Raw genomic sequence first — 12,261 nt, 5'->3', positions numbered from 1 at the left:
TCAGATAGGCCCGAGGGGTCAATGATTAACTTGTGCTGTCTTAAAGGTTGGCAGAGGCAGGGAGAGGCTGTGGTGCAGTTTCCCCTTCTGACCAGCAGTGTTGTTGTTCTTTTTTCGAACGTGTCCAGGTTCCCCGTATTATTACAGTTCCACATCAAGGCCAAGCGCGCCACCTACCACTGCCGCGGCCTTTGACCATCTGTAGTTGCCATGGGGACAGTGGGAGCGACTGATCAACAGGAGGACTCGGGCCTGGGACGGGCCCCAGAGAGTCACACAAAGGAATCTTTATTTATTACATGAAAAATAACCACACATCCAGCATCACGGCTCCCTCCCTGTGTGGTTGATTTAATGAACCATGAGAGACCGGACGACGTTGGAGAAGACCACACTGTCCTCCAGGACTCCTTAATGAGGGGCAGGAGTCCCAGGGGGACAGAACCGTCCCATTCCAAAGAGACAGAATTGGAGGAGAAATGGGGAGAGAAGAGGGGACAGCCAGAGGCTTGAGGGGGATGGCACGTGGGGCCCACGACGGGGTCAGGGGCACACAGAGGCATCTTTGCAGCTCCATCGCCGACACGCTCTAGCAGCCGTGGGCTGTAAGCGCGTCCGTCCAGCCCACAGGCCGCAGCGGGTGCGAAGGCTCTCCCGCACCGCCGCCCTGAGAGGCACCACCTTCTCTGCGCAGCTTGCTTGGCTCTTCCTGCCCCTCCCTCTGGGCCACAGGCTGAACACTGGGTCCAGCCAACCGGGAGCTCCACCCGGTGGTCAAGGTGGTCATCCGCCTTCCTTTTACCTGCTGCTCTGAATGTAGGAGCTCCATCCCAGGTGCTCCCCGCCATGCAACCACCCCTTGGCAGCCAGACCTCAGCCCAGCTGAGCCTATTACAGCTTGAGACAGACATTCCAAAGCCCCCGGGCTCCTGGGGGTGGGGTGCAGCCCTGCCCAGGGCAGAGCCAGGCACAATGGCTGGGGACCCGCCTCCCCCTCCCAACAGCCCTGCCAAGCCCATGGCTACCCGAGAGACCCTAAGACAACCCCCCCCTAAAGCCAGCCATGGCGGTTTCCTCTCCGGCTCCCACCGTTCCTGCCCTCCCCTCCCCAGGCCTGACTGTAAATACTGTAAATGAGACTCTGCTTGAGTCACGCTGCCCTTTTCCTCTCAGTGAACTGTCTCCCTGCCACGTTGGGCTTCTCCCCTTGACGCTTCTTTCTTTTTTTTAAAGACAACCCACCATTGCCACATGACTCAATAAACCATTACTCTTGGTCTCCAGCTTTGGGGTTGGCTGGGGAAGGAGGCACCCCAGGACTGGGTTTTCTCCAGAGAACCTCAGAGACCAGTGGCCAGCGAACTCACTTTGGGGTCGGGCATTGAAAGGACCACGAATGCCCAAGAGAGAGAGCCCCTGACTTAGCACTAGCCCTCTGCCCCAAAGAGATGTTCAGCACCGGGCAAATCACGTATCCCAAGCTTTGATTGTGCCAACTCTGAGTAAATGCGAGCATAAAATAAGCACGTAGTGCAGTGCCTGGCCAACCACAGACTCCCCACAGGTAGTTGCTGTTGTTATTAACAGGAAGCCAGAGAATCAGCCAGGAAGGTTGGTGGCAGATCCGGGAACAAGCTCTACACTGCAGCCCACATAAACAGCTCTTAGGATCCCTGAGGTGTGAGAGGAGGGAAGGGAGAAGACAGTTACTGGGCTCTGCTGGCTGGGGGCCTCACATAAATTAAGCTGCCATTTGCCCTATTTTACATATGGAGAAACTGAGGCTCAGAAAAAAAATGAAATAACTTGCCCAAGGCAGGAAGTAGTAGATTCAATCAAGTCCTCTTACCTTAAGTCCAGCACTTTCACCCAACAGCACAGGGCTCTCATCAGGGATGCCAGGGGGTTCTAGACCCAAGGGAGGTTCTGAGACTGCCACCGAGAGTTTAATTTTTTTTGGTTTGGTTCCTAAGTATTTGGCAAGACTGTGCAGTCAAGAAGCTGAGGCCAGGAAGGGGTGAGGGAGCTACTATAAGGACTTAGGACAACCCGCTTCTGTGAAATTTTAGAGAACAAGTCACAATGGTGACTGCCAGGTCTCTGACCCCCAAGAGGGTGCCTGGCCCACCAACGGCTGTCTGGTGTCTCCGTGGACCCTCTCCATGAGGGACCCAGCTGGAGACGGGGGCAGGATGCCCAGATTAATGCCGACAGCTGGGCAGATAACAGCTGAGGTTGAGTCACGTGGAGGAGGGGCTTCCTTACCCCCACTAGCACCCCAACCAGGGGCTCCCAGGCTGGGAGGGCAGCGGCTGAGACATGGGCCTCTGACCTCCCTGGTCCTCCCAAAGGAGAGGCGAGGAATGCTCGCTGAGGATGGCACAGACAGAGTGGACCCCCCCCCCAGCAAAGAAGACCAGTCCCCATGACTTCTGAGCGGATCTGACATGAGGCTCAGTTTTCAATAACAGGATTTTCCTCCAGCCACGAGCAACGGTGCAGGACTGCATCCCATTATATCTGAGGCTCTTCATGATCCCGAACCTCTGGGTTCCTGGGAGCCCTGAGACAGTCCCCACCCAGAAGTCACCTTGAGATGGATGGTACCCCACCAGAGCCTGCAGAGCGATCCTTCGTATTCACAGCCAAACCCTTTCTGGGGACACTGGTGCCCTGGCAGCCTCTCCAAGGCCTGGATGACAAAGGGACCTGGGCTGCGCTTTTGCTGGCTGACCATGGTTCAGCTCTCCCCTTCCTTCTCGGAGGTGCGCTGAGCCCCCGAGGACTCACTGCTCAGAGGAGGTGTCGGTGAGTGTGTGGCATGGCCCAGGTGCAGCAGGTCCTGGCCAATAGCGCTCCGGACACTCCGTCCACAGTCAAACCACAGGTCCCCCTTCGGGGCTTGGAAAATATAGCCGTCTGTGTGCTTGGGGAGAGAGATGATCTCAGGTGCCCTGACATCAGGGCTGGTGTTGGGACAAGTTGGCGAGGTACCTGACGGGGTCGTGGTGAAGAAGGAGTACGAGGGGAAGGATGGGAGGACAGGTGTTGGGCCCTGGTTTTTCTGAAGGGATATGGGAGTAGTGCGTGTGTTGGCAGGAGAATTGGGGACGAAGCCTGGGCCCGAGGCGTTCCCAGGGCAGCGAGGGCCCCGCCTCACCCACCCCGCCACGCCCCACCCCCATTGCACCCTGGAACCATCCCTCTCACTGCCTGTGTGGAGAGTCTTCCTCAGCTTTCCAGGCCCTTCTCCCTGGTCTGTCATCCTCACCATTCCTCCTCCAGTGTCCCCTGCCCTCCTAGCATCGGCCAGGAGAGCCCAGGGTGCCTGGAGCTCAGCGGTCTGTGTGGGCCAGGCAGCCCCTGCACGGTGGTGGGTTTCCTGCTGGGAGACACAGAGCAGCTAGAACCCTACCTGGGCCCAGCAGGTGGGGCAGAACCCATCTTTCTAAGGTGGGCTGGAGCTGCTGTGACCCTCTGGCCCCTACCCCATGGCCTGCGGTGGGGGGAGGCAGGGGCAGCTGGGGGTCCTGATCCAAGGCCAGCCCCTCCTGTCTCTTCGCCAATATTCTTGGCATTGGTTGTTACTAAAAAACATGTACCTTCTACCCGCCGTGTGCCAGACACACGCTCAACCCTCACAACAATCTCAGGTGAGAGGAGAGCATGGCCACAGTCTACAGATGGGGAAGTAGGAGACCAGAGAAGGTGAGGGGCTTGCGAAGGTTTCCCCTCTCCCGCTGCCCTCACCATCCTCCTGGCCCCCTCCCCAAATGCTCACAACTTTTCCCACCAGAGTCTTCCTAAGGCTCATCCTTTGGGGGTGGGCACAGGACAAGGGGGCTGGAGACCTCGGGGTCCCAAGTCAGTGCCCTGAGCTTCAGGGGGGATTGGGGCTCCCTCCCTGGCCCTCCCTGAACTCCCCCATCCTCAGAAGTTAGAATAACCCTTCTCCCATAGGCTTAGTTTCTGTCTGTTTACAAAACTCATTCACATCCGTTTGTGTCTCCAATTCTGAACATCGGCCCCATTTTGCCCTTGGGGAAACTGAGAGCAAGAGATGACTTGATCTTTCAAGGTCATTCAGAGGAGCTGGGGCCGCAGCCCGACCCCTGATCTAAGGCCAAATCTGCATCCCAGTCTAAGTCCTTGAATAGCTGGATGTGGCCAGGCTTCTGCAGAGACCTCAGGCTCCCATCACTTTGTAGGGAGGGACAGAGTTATTTTGCCTCCTGGGGCACTGCCACACACTCCCAACTTGGGGAATAGTCCTGGGTGAAAGGCCCAGAGGTCAGCCTGCAGGTCGGGAAGGAGCACTGGGGCTGGAGGAGAGTGCTGGGGGAGCCTCCATCCTTGACCCTTAATGTCCCCCCAGGCCGCCCCTCCTCCAACTTTTAGGGTCATAAAGCATTCCCACCGCAGGGGTCTGATTGTTCCTCTGCCTCAGTTTGTGTGACACCCGCAGACAGGGAGTGACCCATCCTGCTACCTGCCGCTGTGATTGTGATGAAAGCATCCCGGCCCACAAAGGCTGCCTCCTCTCTCTCCCTCACACCTTTCTCTTTCCTTTTCCCACCTGTTTTTTTTTTTTTTTAACATCTTTATTGGAGTATAATTGCTTTACAATGGTGTGTTAGTTTCTGCTCTATAACAAAGTGAATCAGTTATACATATACATATGTTCTCATATCTCTTCCCTCTTGCGTCTCCCTCCCTCCCACCTTCCCTATCCCACCCCTCTAGGTGGTCACAAAGCACTGAGCTGATCTCCCTGTGCTATGCGGTTGCTTCCCACTAGCTATCTATTTTACGTTTGGTGGTGTATATATGTCCATGCCGCTCTCTCACTTCGTCCCAGCTTACCCTTCCCCCTCCCCGTGTCCTCAAGTCCATTCCCACCTCTTTTAATTTCTTATTCCACTCCCTCTTCTGCTGAGTCCGAAGCAATTATTCCTTTGAGAGACCTTTGTGTCTCCGGTGAGTGTTCGGGAGGACTTAGAGTTTCCCCGTGTCTGCTCAGGAAAGGCTGGAAGCATTTCTCCTTCCTTCCATCCCTTCTGGTTTCTTACTCTTCTCATTACTTTATTCTCTTCCTCTGGCTCTTGGGGGCTCTCGGGACACGGATGCTGGAGGTCCTTATCTCCTGATGGCAGATCCCGATTCCCTACTCCTCCCTGCTCGAGCGCATGCACCCACCCACACCACCAGCAAGCCCACCGCCACATCTCTAAGCCCCTCAAACCAAACCAGGTGCCTGGCTTCCTGGACAAAGCTGGAGGAAGCAGGCAAGGCCTGTCCCCGCCCCGGCAGCATCCGCCCCTGGACGTCACCCTTCCTCCTTCTCTCGCTGAGCGGCAAAGGCTAAGCCCCAGCTGCTGGGAGGCTGCCCTGAGATTTGGGGCGAGGGCTGGGGGAAGTGGGGCTTTGTTTTGGGGGAGAAGGCAGGTCAGGGCCCAGCTCCTCCGCGTCTGTACCCGGTGGCAGCCGGCCAGGCTGGGGAGTGAAGCGCTGCCTCCGGCTCTCCCAGGGAAATGTGATTTCCCCTTGAGTGAAGCAGACTGTGCAGCGTGGAAATTGGCTCTTTTCTGAGTGAGTGGCGTCTGTTGTGGAGTCGGGGGCGGGCTGGGGCCCACGGGAGGCCGCGCTGGCCCCCGGAGTGAGCCGGGAGCAGCCATGTGCTGAGAACTCATTAGGGATAAATCAAACTAGTACCAGCGTGAAGCCAACACCCTTCCCCCCGCCGCGCCTCCCGGTCCCCCCTCCTCTGAGACTTCCCACTTCCCCTCCTCCTCTCCGGCCAAGGCACCCTCCCCCGTGTAACAGGAGCGCAAGCCCACACGTGCGTGCCCACAATCACACACACAGCCCTGCCTGCTGCCCCAACTCCGGGGGCCCGGCCTTGAACGAGAACCGCTTTCATTTACAAATAAATCTTTTTGTTTGTTTTAGATGTGTTTGCTTTTTACAGGGAGGAGGGCCTTAGTTAGCTTCACTAACAGCCCAGGCCTGGGAACTCACATCCCCCTCCACCCCACCCTTCCACTGCCATCAGGTCCCAATTTTCACGTCCTGCTCCTGCCACCTGGGGGGCCCTGAGTGGAGGCCCCCAGCTGTGGGCAAAGCTGGTTCCCCCCCATACAACCCCTGGGGAGAAGAGTGCACCCCCGGGGGCCCGGCCCAGAGAGCATCCCCCAGCCCACCCACATGCCTCCCCAGGGGACCTTGCTGCGGCAAAGACATTGTTCATCAATACGGGTGAGCTCGGTCTGAATGGAAACTTACTTCTCCATCAAAGGGAAGAAGTAAGAGAAAGAGAAGAGGGTAAGAAAGAAGGAAGTGGGGCAAGGCCTCTCGGCCGCGGTGAGGACTGAGGTTTTACTTGTTGAAAGTACAGTCACGCCCTCCCCAGAGCCACCCTCTTTGCTGATGATGACGATGAGGGAAGGGGCTGCTCGCCGGCCATTCTAGGGGCTGAGGCTGTGGTGTCCCTGGAGCTGTTAGTTATGGTCATCCTAACACCTCTGTTTACCCCCCTCGGGGACGGCGTTGCTCCAGAGCTCAGGCCTGGGGCTGTGTCCCTGCCCTGGTCGCCTCCCGGTTGGCAACCCCAGGGAAATCCTCAGCTTCCCTGGCCGTAAAATGCGTGGCTCGGGCCAGAGTGATGTCCAGCCGTAACACCGTGATTCAGTAGTCACCTGGGCAGTGAAAGGCATTACGAGACTCATCTGGCTGGTTCAGGTATGAAGCCCTCTTTTTCCCAAATTCCCCTGGTAATTTTCCATCAGGCAAACACCATATTTCCATATGTGGAATCCGGTCTCTGTTTGGGGTCGGGGGTGGGGGCATTGGCTTCTGGTGACCCACGCACCCACCCAGGGCCCTGGGGTCCTGCCTCAGCTGGCTGGGCTAAAGCCAGGCTTCCAGAGGATTCCAGGCTGGGACAGAAATCAGAAACCCGAGCGAAGTGAATTCGCCACAGTTAATACAGTCTGGGGCCTGAGAAGGCATAGTTCTCACATTCATTGATTCATTCGTTCATTCAGAAATAGTTCATAAACCACCTGTTCTGTGCCAGACCCTGTGATAGGCACCTAGAAGAAAACAAGATGAACTGGACAGGATTTATACCACCACCACCGTCACCCAAAATAAAAACAAGAAACATCAGAGCTTTTATTTAAAAAAATGAGACTTTTATAAAAGTCAGTACAGGGCAAGATGGGAAAGGGAGAAAAGCCGAAAGAGAGGTGATATAAAGTGCTGTCCAGTTTCAGGTAAGATTTGCAAAATCCCTCATGCCCCTCCCAGGCCTTTCTTGAGCATCCATAGCTTCTTCAAGAAGCAGCCTCTAAGAACACTGACTGCAAACCCTCAACCTCGGGCCTGAAAAAGGGCTATTGTCCTGAGCTTCTGTGTCCCACGGAGGGCTAAGGAGGGCGCTAGGCAAGAAGACTCAACGTCGAGGAGACTCACAACATAAGCGCCCTTTCCCACCCTCTCACCCCACTGCAGCCACTGTGGGCCTGCCTCCCCCCGCCCCCCATGACTAACTAGAACCTGATGGCCCGGGTCTTTCTCTGAGCTGCATCTTTGTTCCTACAGTGGGAGCGGGGTCGGGGGGGCGTGGGGGGATGCTCAGAGCCTCTAAAAGCTCACTTCCCTGCAATCCTGGCTGGTCCCCCTCCTCCCCAATTCAATAACCCCCTGCACCAGGCTGGGGCCAGCCCAGCTCCCTGACCACAGGTCCAAGAACTGGAGGGAAGAGAGGATGAAGAGGGTCCTGGGTAGAGAGGGTTGGGAAGAGGCCCAGGAGAGGAGGCGGGTGGATGGCACGTGGGGTGGAGACACCACCTGGCTGGGAGTTCGACACCTCCATCTCCTGGGTTCTTCCCGGCCATAAGCTCCGGCTTATGGGGTGGTTACAGGGACCGGGGCCCTGGGGACAGGCCTCACCTCTGTGACCCCTTCCCCCATGCACATTTCCACCAAGCTCTCCTTGGAGGAGGGAGGGAGGGGCATTTAGGGGCTGGAACACAACGATGGGGAGAGGAGAGGGAGTCCCCGGAGGGAGAGCAGGTGTCTTCTCCCAGCAGCCGGGCGGGGGTGGGCGGAGACCCAGGCCAAGGCTCGGGGCCCATCTGAGCATGTCGCCTGCTAAGGAGGAGCAGAGGTGGGGGAGGGGAGGAAGGGGAGGTGAATAAATAATGGGAAATAAAACTTCATGAAGCAGAAAATAAAAGGCAGATTATACAGATGTGGCAATTTGAAGGATCATTGCCTCTGTCCTCTTTTTAACTGCTGCATCTGGAGGTTTGAAGCACCTTATCCCCTCCCCTCCCTCTGCCAGGTCCCCGCCTGGCTGGAGGGCCCTACGCGTGCCTTGGCACCTCAAACACTCAGCCGGTGGCATCTCCTAGCACCACAGGCTGCTGCCCAGCCTGGGCCTGCGGGGCTGGGGCACGGGGTGAAAGGGTAGAAGGGTGGGCTAGGCGTTTTGGGGTGAAGACCCGAGTGAGGGGTGACTGGGGAAAAAGGGGAGCATTTGTGAGAGCGGAGTGTGGGTGAGCGCGGGGTTGGTTATGGGGAGTCTGGATGATCAGGAACAGGGTGGGAATTTGGCTGGGGCCTGAGGAAGGTTACCCCTTGCAAAAAGGGGGTTTGGATGAGGTCTGGCCTGAGGGTGAGATCCAAACTTCTGTATCTTCGTGCCGGCAGCTTCTTTCTCGTCTTCATCAAAATTCATTTGTTAAGCCTCCATTTGACACCGTGCCAGGTGCTATATAAACAGACATGGTCCCTGCCCTTAAGGAATTTCCAGCCTAAGACACACACACAAGCTGACATTTTGTTTATTTTATTTTAAATATTAATGTATTCCCACCTTGTTCCAGAGAGGATTTGAGACAGCTCACAGGAAATGCATGCAATAAATTAGTGAAATACAAATAAGAAATAAAGCATCAGGAGCACAGAAAATATAGAATGGGTGGAAGAATGGGTCCTGAGCGGCTGCACCTGAGCTGCACATCGGCCTGGAGTCTCTCGGCGGCCAGGTGAAAGGGTTGTCACGGTCACTTACCAGGCCTCATTCGCTCAGTGAGGGAGTCAGCGCCTCTCTGTGCATGTACCTCCCCCCCAACCCTGTCTGTGTCACACCAGATGGGGACAAAGAGATCCAGAAAATCAGAAGCTTCTACCTGACACCCAAGGTGAAGCAAAGGCCCATCTGGCTCAAATCTCCTCATCATGCTGGTATGTTGTCTTTCAAAGCAATGGACGACCTGTCACAGAATCATTCATAGAAAAGGGGAGTCAGCCGGGGACAGGTTTAGGGGAGATGATCCTAAGTTCACTCTCCCGTGTAATCAGTAACATCTGTACAGAAATTTACCATTTCCAGGAGGATTTGTTGAGCGACCACGTCCTGCAGACAGAACTCCAGGTCTGAAATTCAGAGCAAAGATCAGGACTGAGAGCTTAGATTTGGAGGCTTTTCCCAGAAGCTAAAGCGACAGCCCTGTAGTCAGCCAGGTAAGATCTCTGAGAGTCCCCCCTTGGGAAAAGGCTGAGTTCAGGCTGGGCGGAGGGGGGAGGTGACAAGCGGAGGAAAGACAGAAAAGAACATGCAAGAAAGCAGAAGACGAACCAGGAGAACATGGAGTACCAGAAGCCCAGGGAGGATAAAGTTTTGAGATTTACCTTTTTCAACACCAGGAGTCAGGCCCTGGGATACCATGGAAAACAACCAGCCCTGTTCCCGCCCTTGGGAGGTTTATGTTCTACTGGGAGCAAAGAGACAGGAAAGACAGGAGGGGAGGGCAGGGGAGGGGCGTAGAAAGTTAGGCTTTGATGTGATAGGGAATACCGGGGCGAGAAAGACTCAAGGAAGGCTTCACGGAGGAGATGGCATGTGGACGGCAATGGCTTTTGCCTCTTCCCTGTCCTAGCACTCCGAATTTCTCAGCAGCCGGTCCCAGTCTCCATCCTTTGGGTGGCATTGCCTCCACACCCCACCCCCATCTCGGAAGGAGGCCTCTGATTACCTTAGGCTCCTAGTGATTAGCTCAGAGGTGGGCACATGGCCCAAGGTATGCTGCTCAAAGAGACCCTACCCTGGACTTGAGTTTGAAATTTCCAACGAGCAGATATTCTCTGCACGCTAGATTTGTACCAAGAAGAGGGAGTCTTGGGAGCTCTTGGGGCCACCTCGGTACCGTGAGGATTGCTCCTGCCCTCCTAGGCCTGGGAGCAAGAGAGAAACAGGTTCCTGGCTCAGTGTGGAGCCCGACCTGGACACAGACTGTCCAGTTACTGGGGCCAAACAATGTCTTATTCTGCTAAAGCCCATGTGAGGTTACATCTGTCACTTACAAAGTCCAGGCAGAGGGAGAGCTGAGCGCAGAGGCCCAGCCTCGGAGCAGGACGCCACGTTTGAGGGCAGAATGTAAACCGGAGTCCAGAGGCGGGAGGGTGCCTGAGGAAGGCCAGCAAGGCCAGTACTAATAGCTAACAGGCTTTCCTTCTGTGCCAGGCATTGTTCTGAGCTGTTTACGTGCATAATTTCACTTAATCCTCACAAGGACTCTGTGAGGTAAGTAGTGCTATTATCCGCATTTTATAGAGAAGCAAACGGAAGCACAAGAAACTAACAAACTGGCCGGATCACACTGGGCCTCGTGCAGGTTCCACAGGTCAGGGGGCAGACGGGGCCGAGGGTGGCTGAGAGGTGAGGAAGCTGGGAAGACTTTGGATTTGATGATTGAGGGTCATCAGTGGGGAGCAGTGGCTGGAGGCCAACGTGCCCGGTGTGAACGGGACCAGGGGAGGGAGGGAAAGGGCTGGCAAAGACCACACATCCTTGGATCTCGGCTACAGGCAGCAGACGGTCGAGTGCAGGCTTTTCTTTTTCCTCATGATGGCGATACTTCAAGTTGTTTGCGAGGCAAGATAATGAAGGGGTAGAGCATAGGCTGAAAACCCAGACGGGACCCCTGAGGGCGAGGTCAGGGTAGGCAGGACATGGGGAGGGGGAGGGGTGTGGGCACGAGTGGGGGGCGTCAGTTCCAGGAATGCAGGGAGCATCGCTTCCTCAGAAGGCAGGGAACAGGTAGAGATGGGGGCCAGTTAGATGCAGGATAGCTGGAGGCAAAGGTGTTGGCAGAGGGGGCGGTGGGAAGGGGCCCTTAGGCAGTGTGGCATTCAGGAAACCCCCTAAGTACGGGCAGCAAGCAAGTTGGGGGGTCGGGGGAAGGGAGAGGGATGTGGCCAGATGTGGATGGCCAGGTTGTGCCAAGGTTCCAGGGCATTCTCTTCCCCACCCCCATTTTATTTTAGACTTACAGAAAATTTGCTTGCATAGTATAAAACATCTCCAGGCCATAATCTACCCTATTCTAGGCTCACTTACTCAAGTTGTTCCATCTTCTTAAAGCCAAACTCCCAGACTATCTCCCAAGCCATGAGCCCGTCACTCTTCTGCTGGAAACCCACCCTCCTGGGCTGCACACCAGGTCCTTTACGATCCAGCTTCGGCCCACCCTGACCACTGTGTGTCTCTCACTCTATCCCACCTCAACCCTCCAGCCCAGCTCCTGCCGAGCAGGACACGCCCCACTTGTTTCCATCTGACTCGGAGCCCCCAGAGGAAAGGACCCAGGCCTCGGGCCCTAATGATCTTAACTCCTCCCTGGTGCCTGGCAAACAACAAACAAATGAATGTCTTCAGCAGGAAGCCAGATGGAGCAGAGATGCTGAGAGACCAGGAAGAGGTTACATCTGGGGTATCTCCTGGTTAGCTGAACTCCCTAGGTGGGAAAGGAGGAACTGAGGGCAAACTTCAACCAGCCTTATGGAGTCTGAGCTGTTCACCAAGAACCTGTGCCCAGCCCCTTCTCCTGCGAAGATATGGACCAACCCAGTGCTGAGTGGGAAAGAAGAGTAGGGTGGAGACGAGGTGAGTCTAGGCCCGTGGGGTTTGATCCGTTCCATACCCAGGACTGGGACTGGGGACTTATTTGGTTTCCATTTTTGTAGGTTCCTTGGGACAGTTCTGTAGGGAGTTCTAGGCTGTCCCCATAAGGCTCCAGAAACTTCTTCCTCTCCATCTGCAGGAAGATGTCAAAGTCCCAACCCTTTGCTTGGATCAGACCTCCCCAGATGGTGGGAGGCCTGGCTGGGCCACTGTGGGTTTGGGGAAGTGCAAGGGCCTGGTTCTGGTGGGGGGGGGGGGCAGGGGGGCACCCTAACTTCCTGTTCTTCCAG

At 55.9% G+C, this 12,261-nt stretch overlaps 1 protein-coding gene across 4 annotated transcripts in view; it reads left to right on the top strand.

Moving 5' to 3' along the window:
* Positions 1 to 1,283, top strand: part of PAX8 (paired box 8) — a 57,354-nt gene extending 56,071 nt beyond the window's left edge. For 3 of the 4 annotated variants that reach the window (XM_007197406.2, XM_007197404.2, XM_028162632.2), the window contains one exon: positions 129 to 1,283. In XM_007197406.2, the coding sequence (XP_007197468.1) occupies positions 129 to 205 (77 nt within the window). In that variant the 3' untranslated portion in view covers positions 206 to 1,283. The remainder of the gene's footprint in view (positions 1 to 128) is intronic. The other variant, XM_007197405.3, reaches the window with a different exon arrangement.
* The last annotated feature ends 10,978 nt before the right edge of the window (positions 1,284 to 12,261 follow it).

The sequence above is a fragment of the Balaenoptera acutorostrata genome, chromosome 12 (assembly GCF_949987535.1).
Source record: "Balaenoptera acutorostrata chromosome 12, mBalAcu1.1, whole genome shotgun sequence".
In the NCBI taxonomy this organism is placed as follows: Eukaryota; Metazoa; Chordata; class Mammalia; order Artiodactyla; family Balaenopteridae; genus Balaenoptera; species Balaenoptera acutorostrata.
The sequence above is the reverse complement of the archived record's forward strand: the minus strand, read 5'-3'. Positions and strand labels throughout refer to the sequence as shown.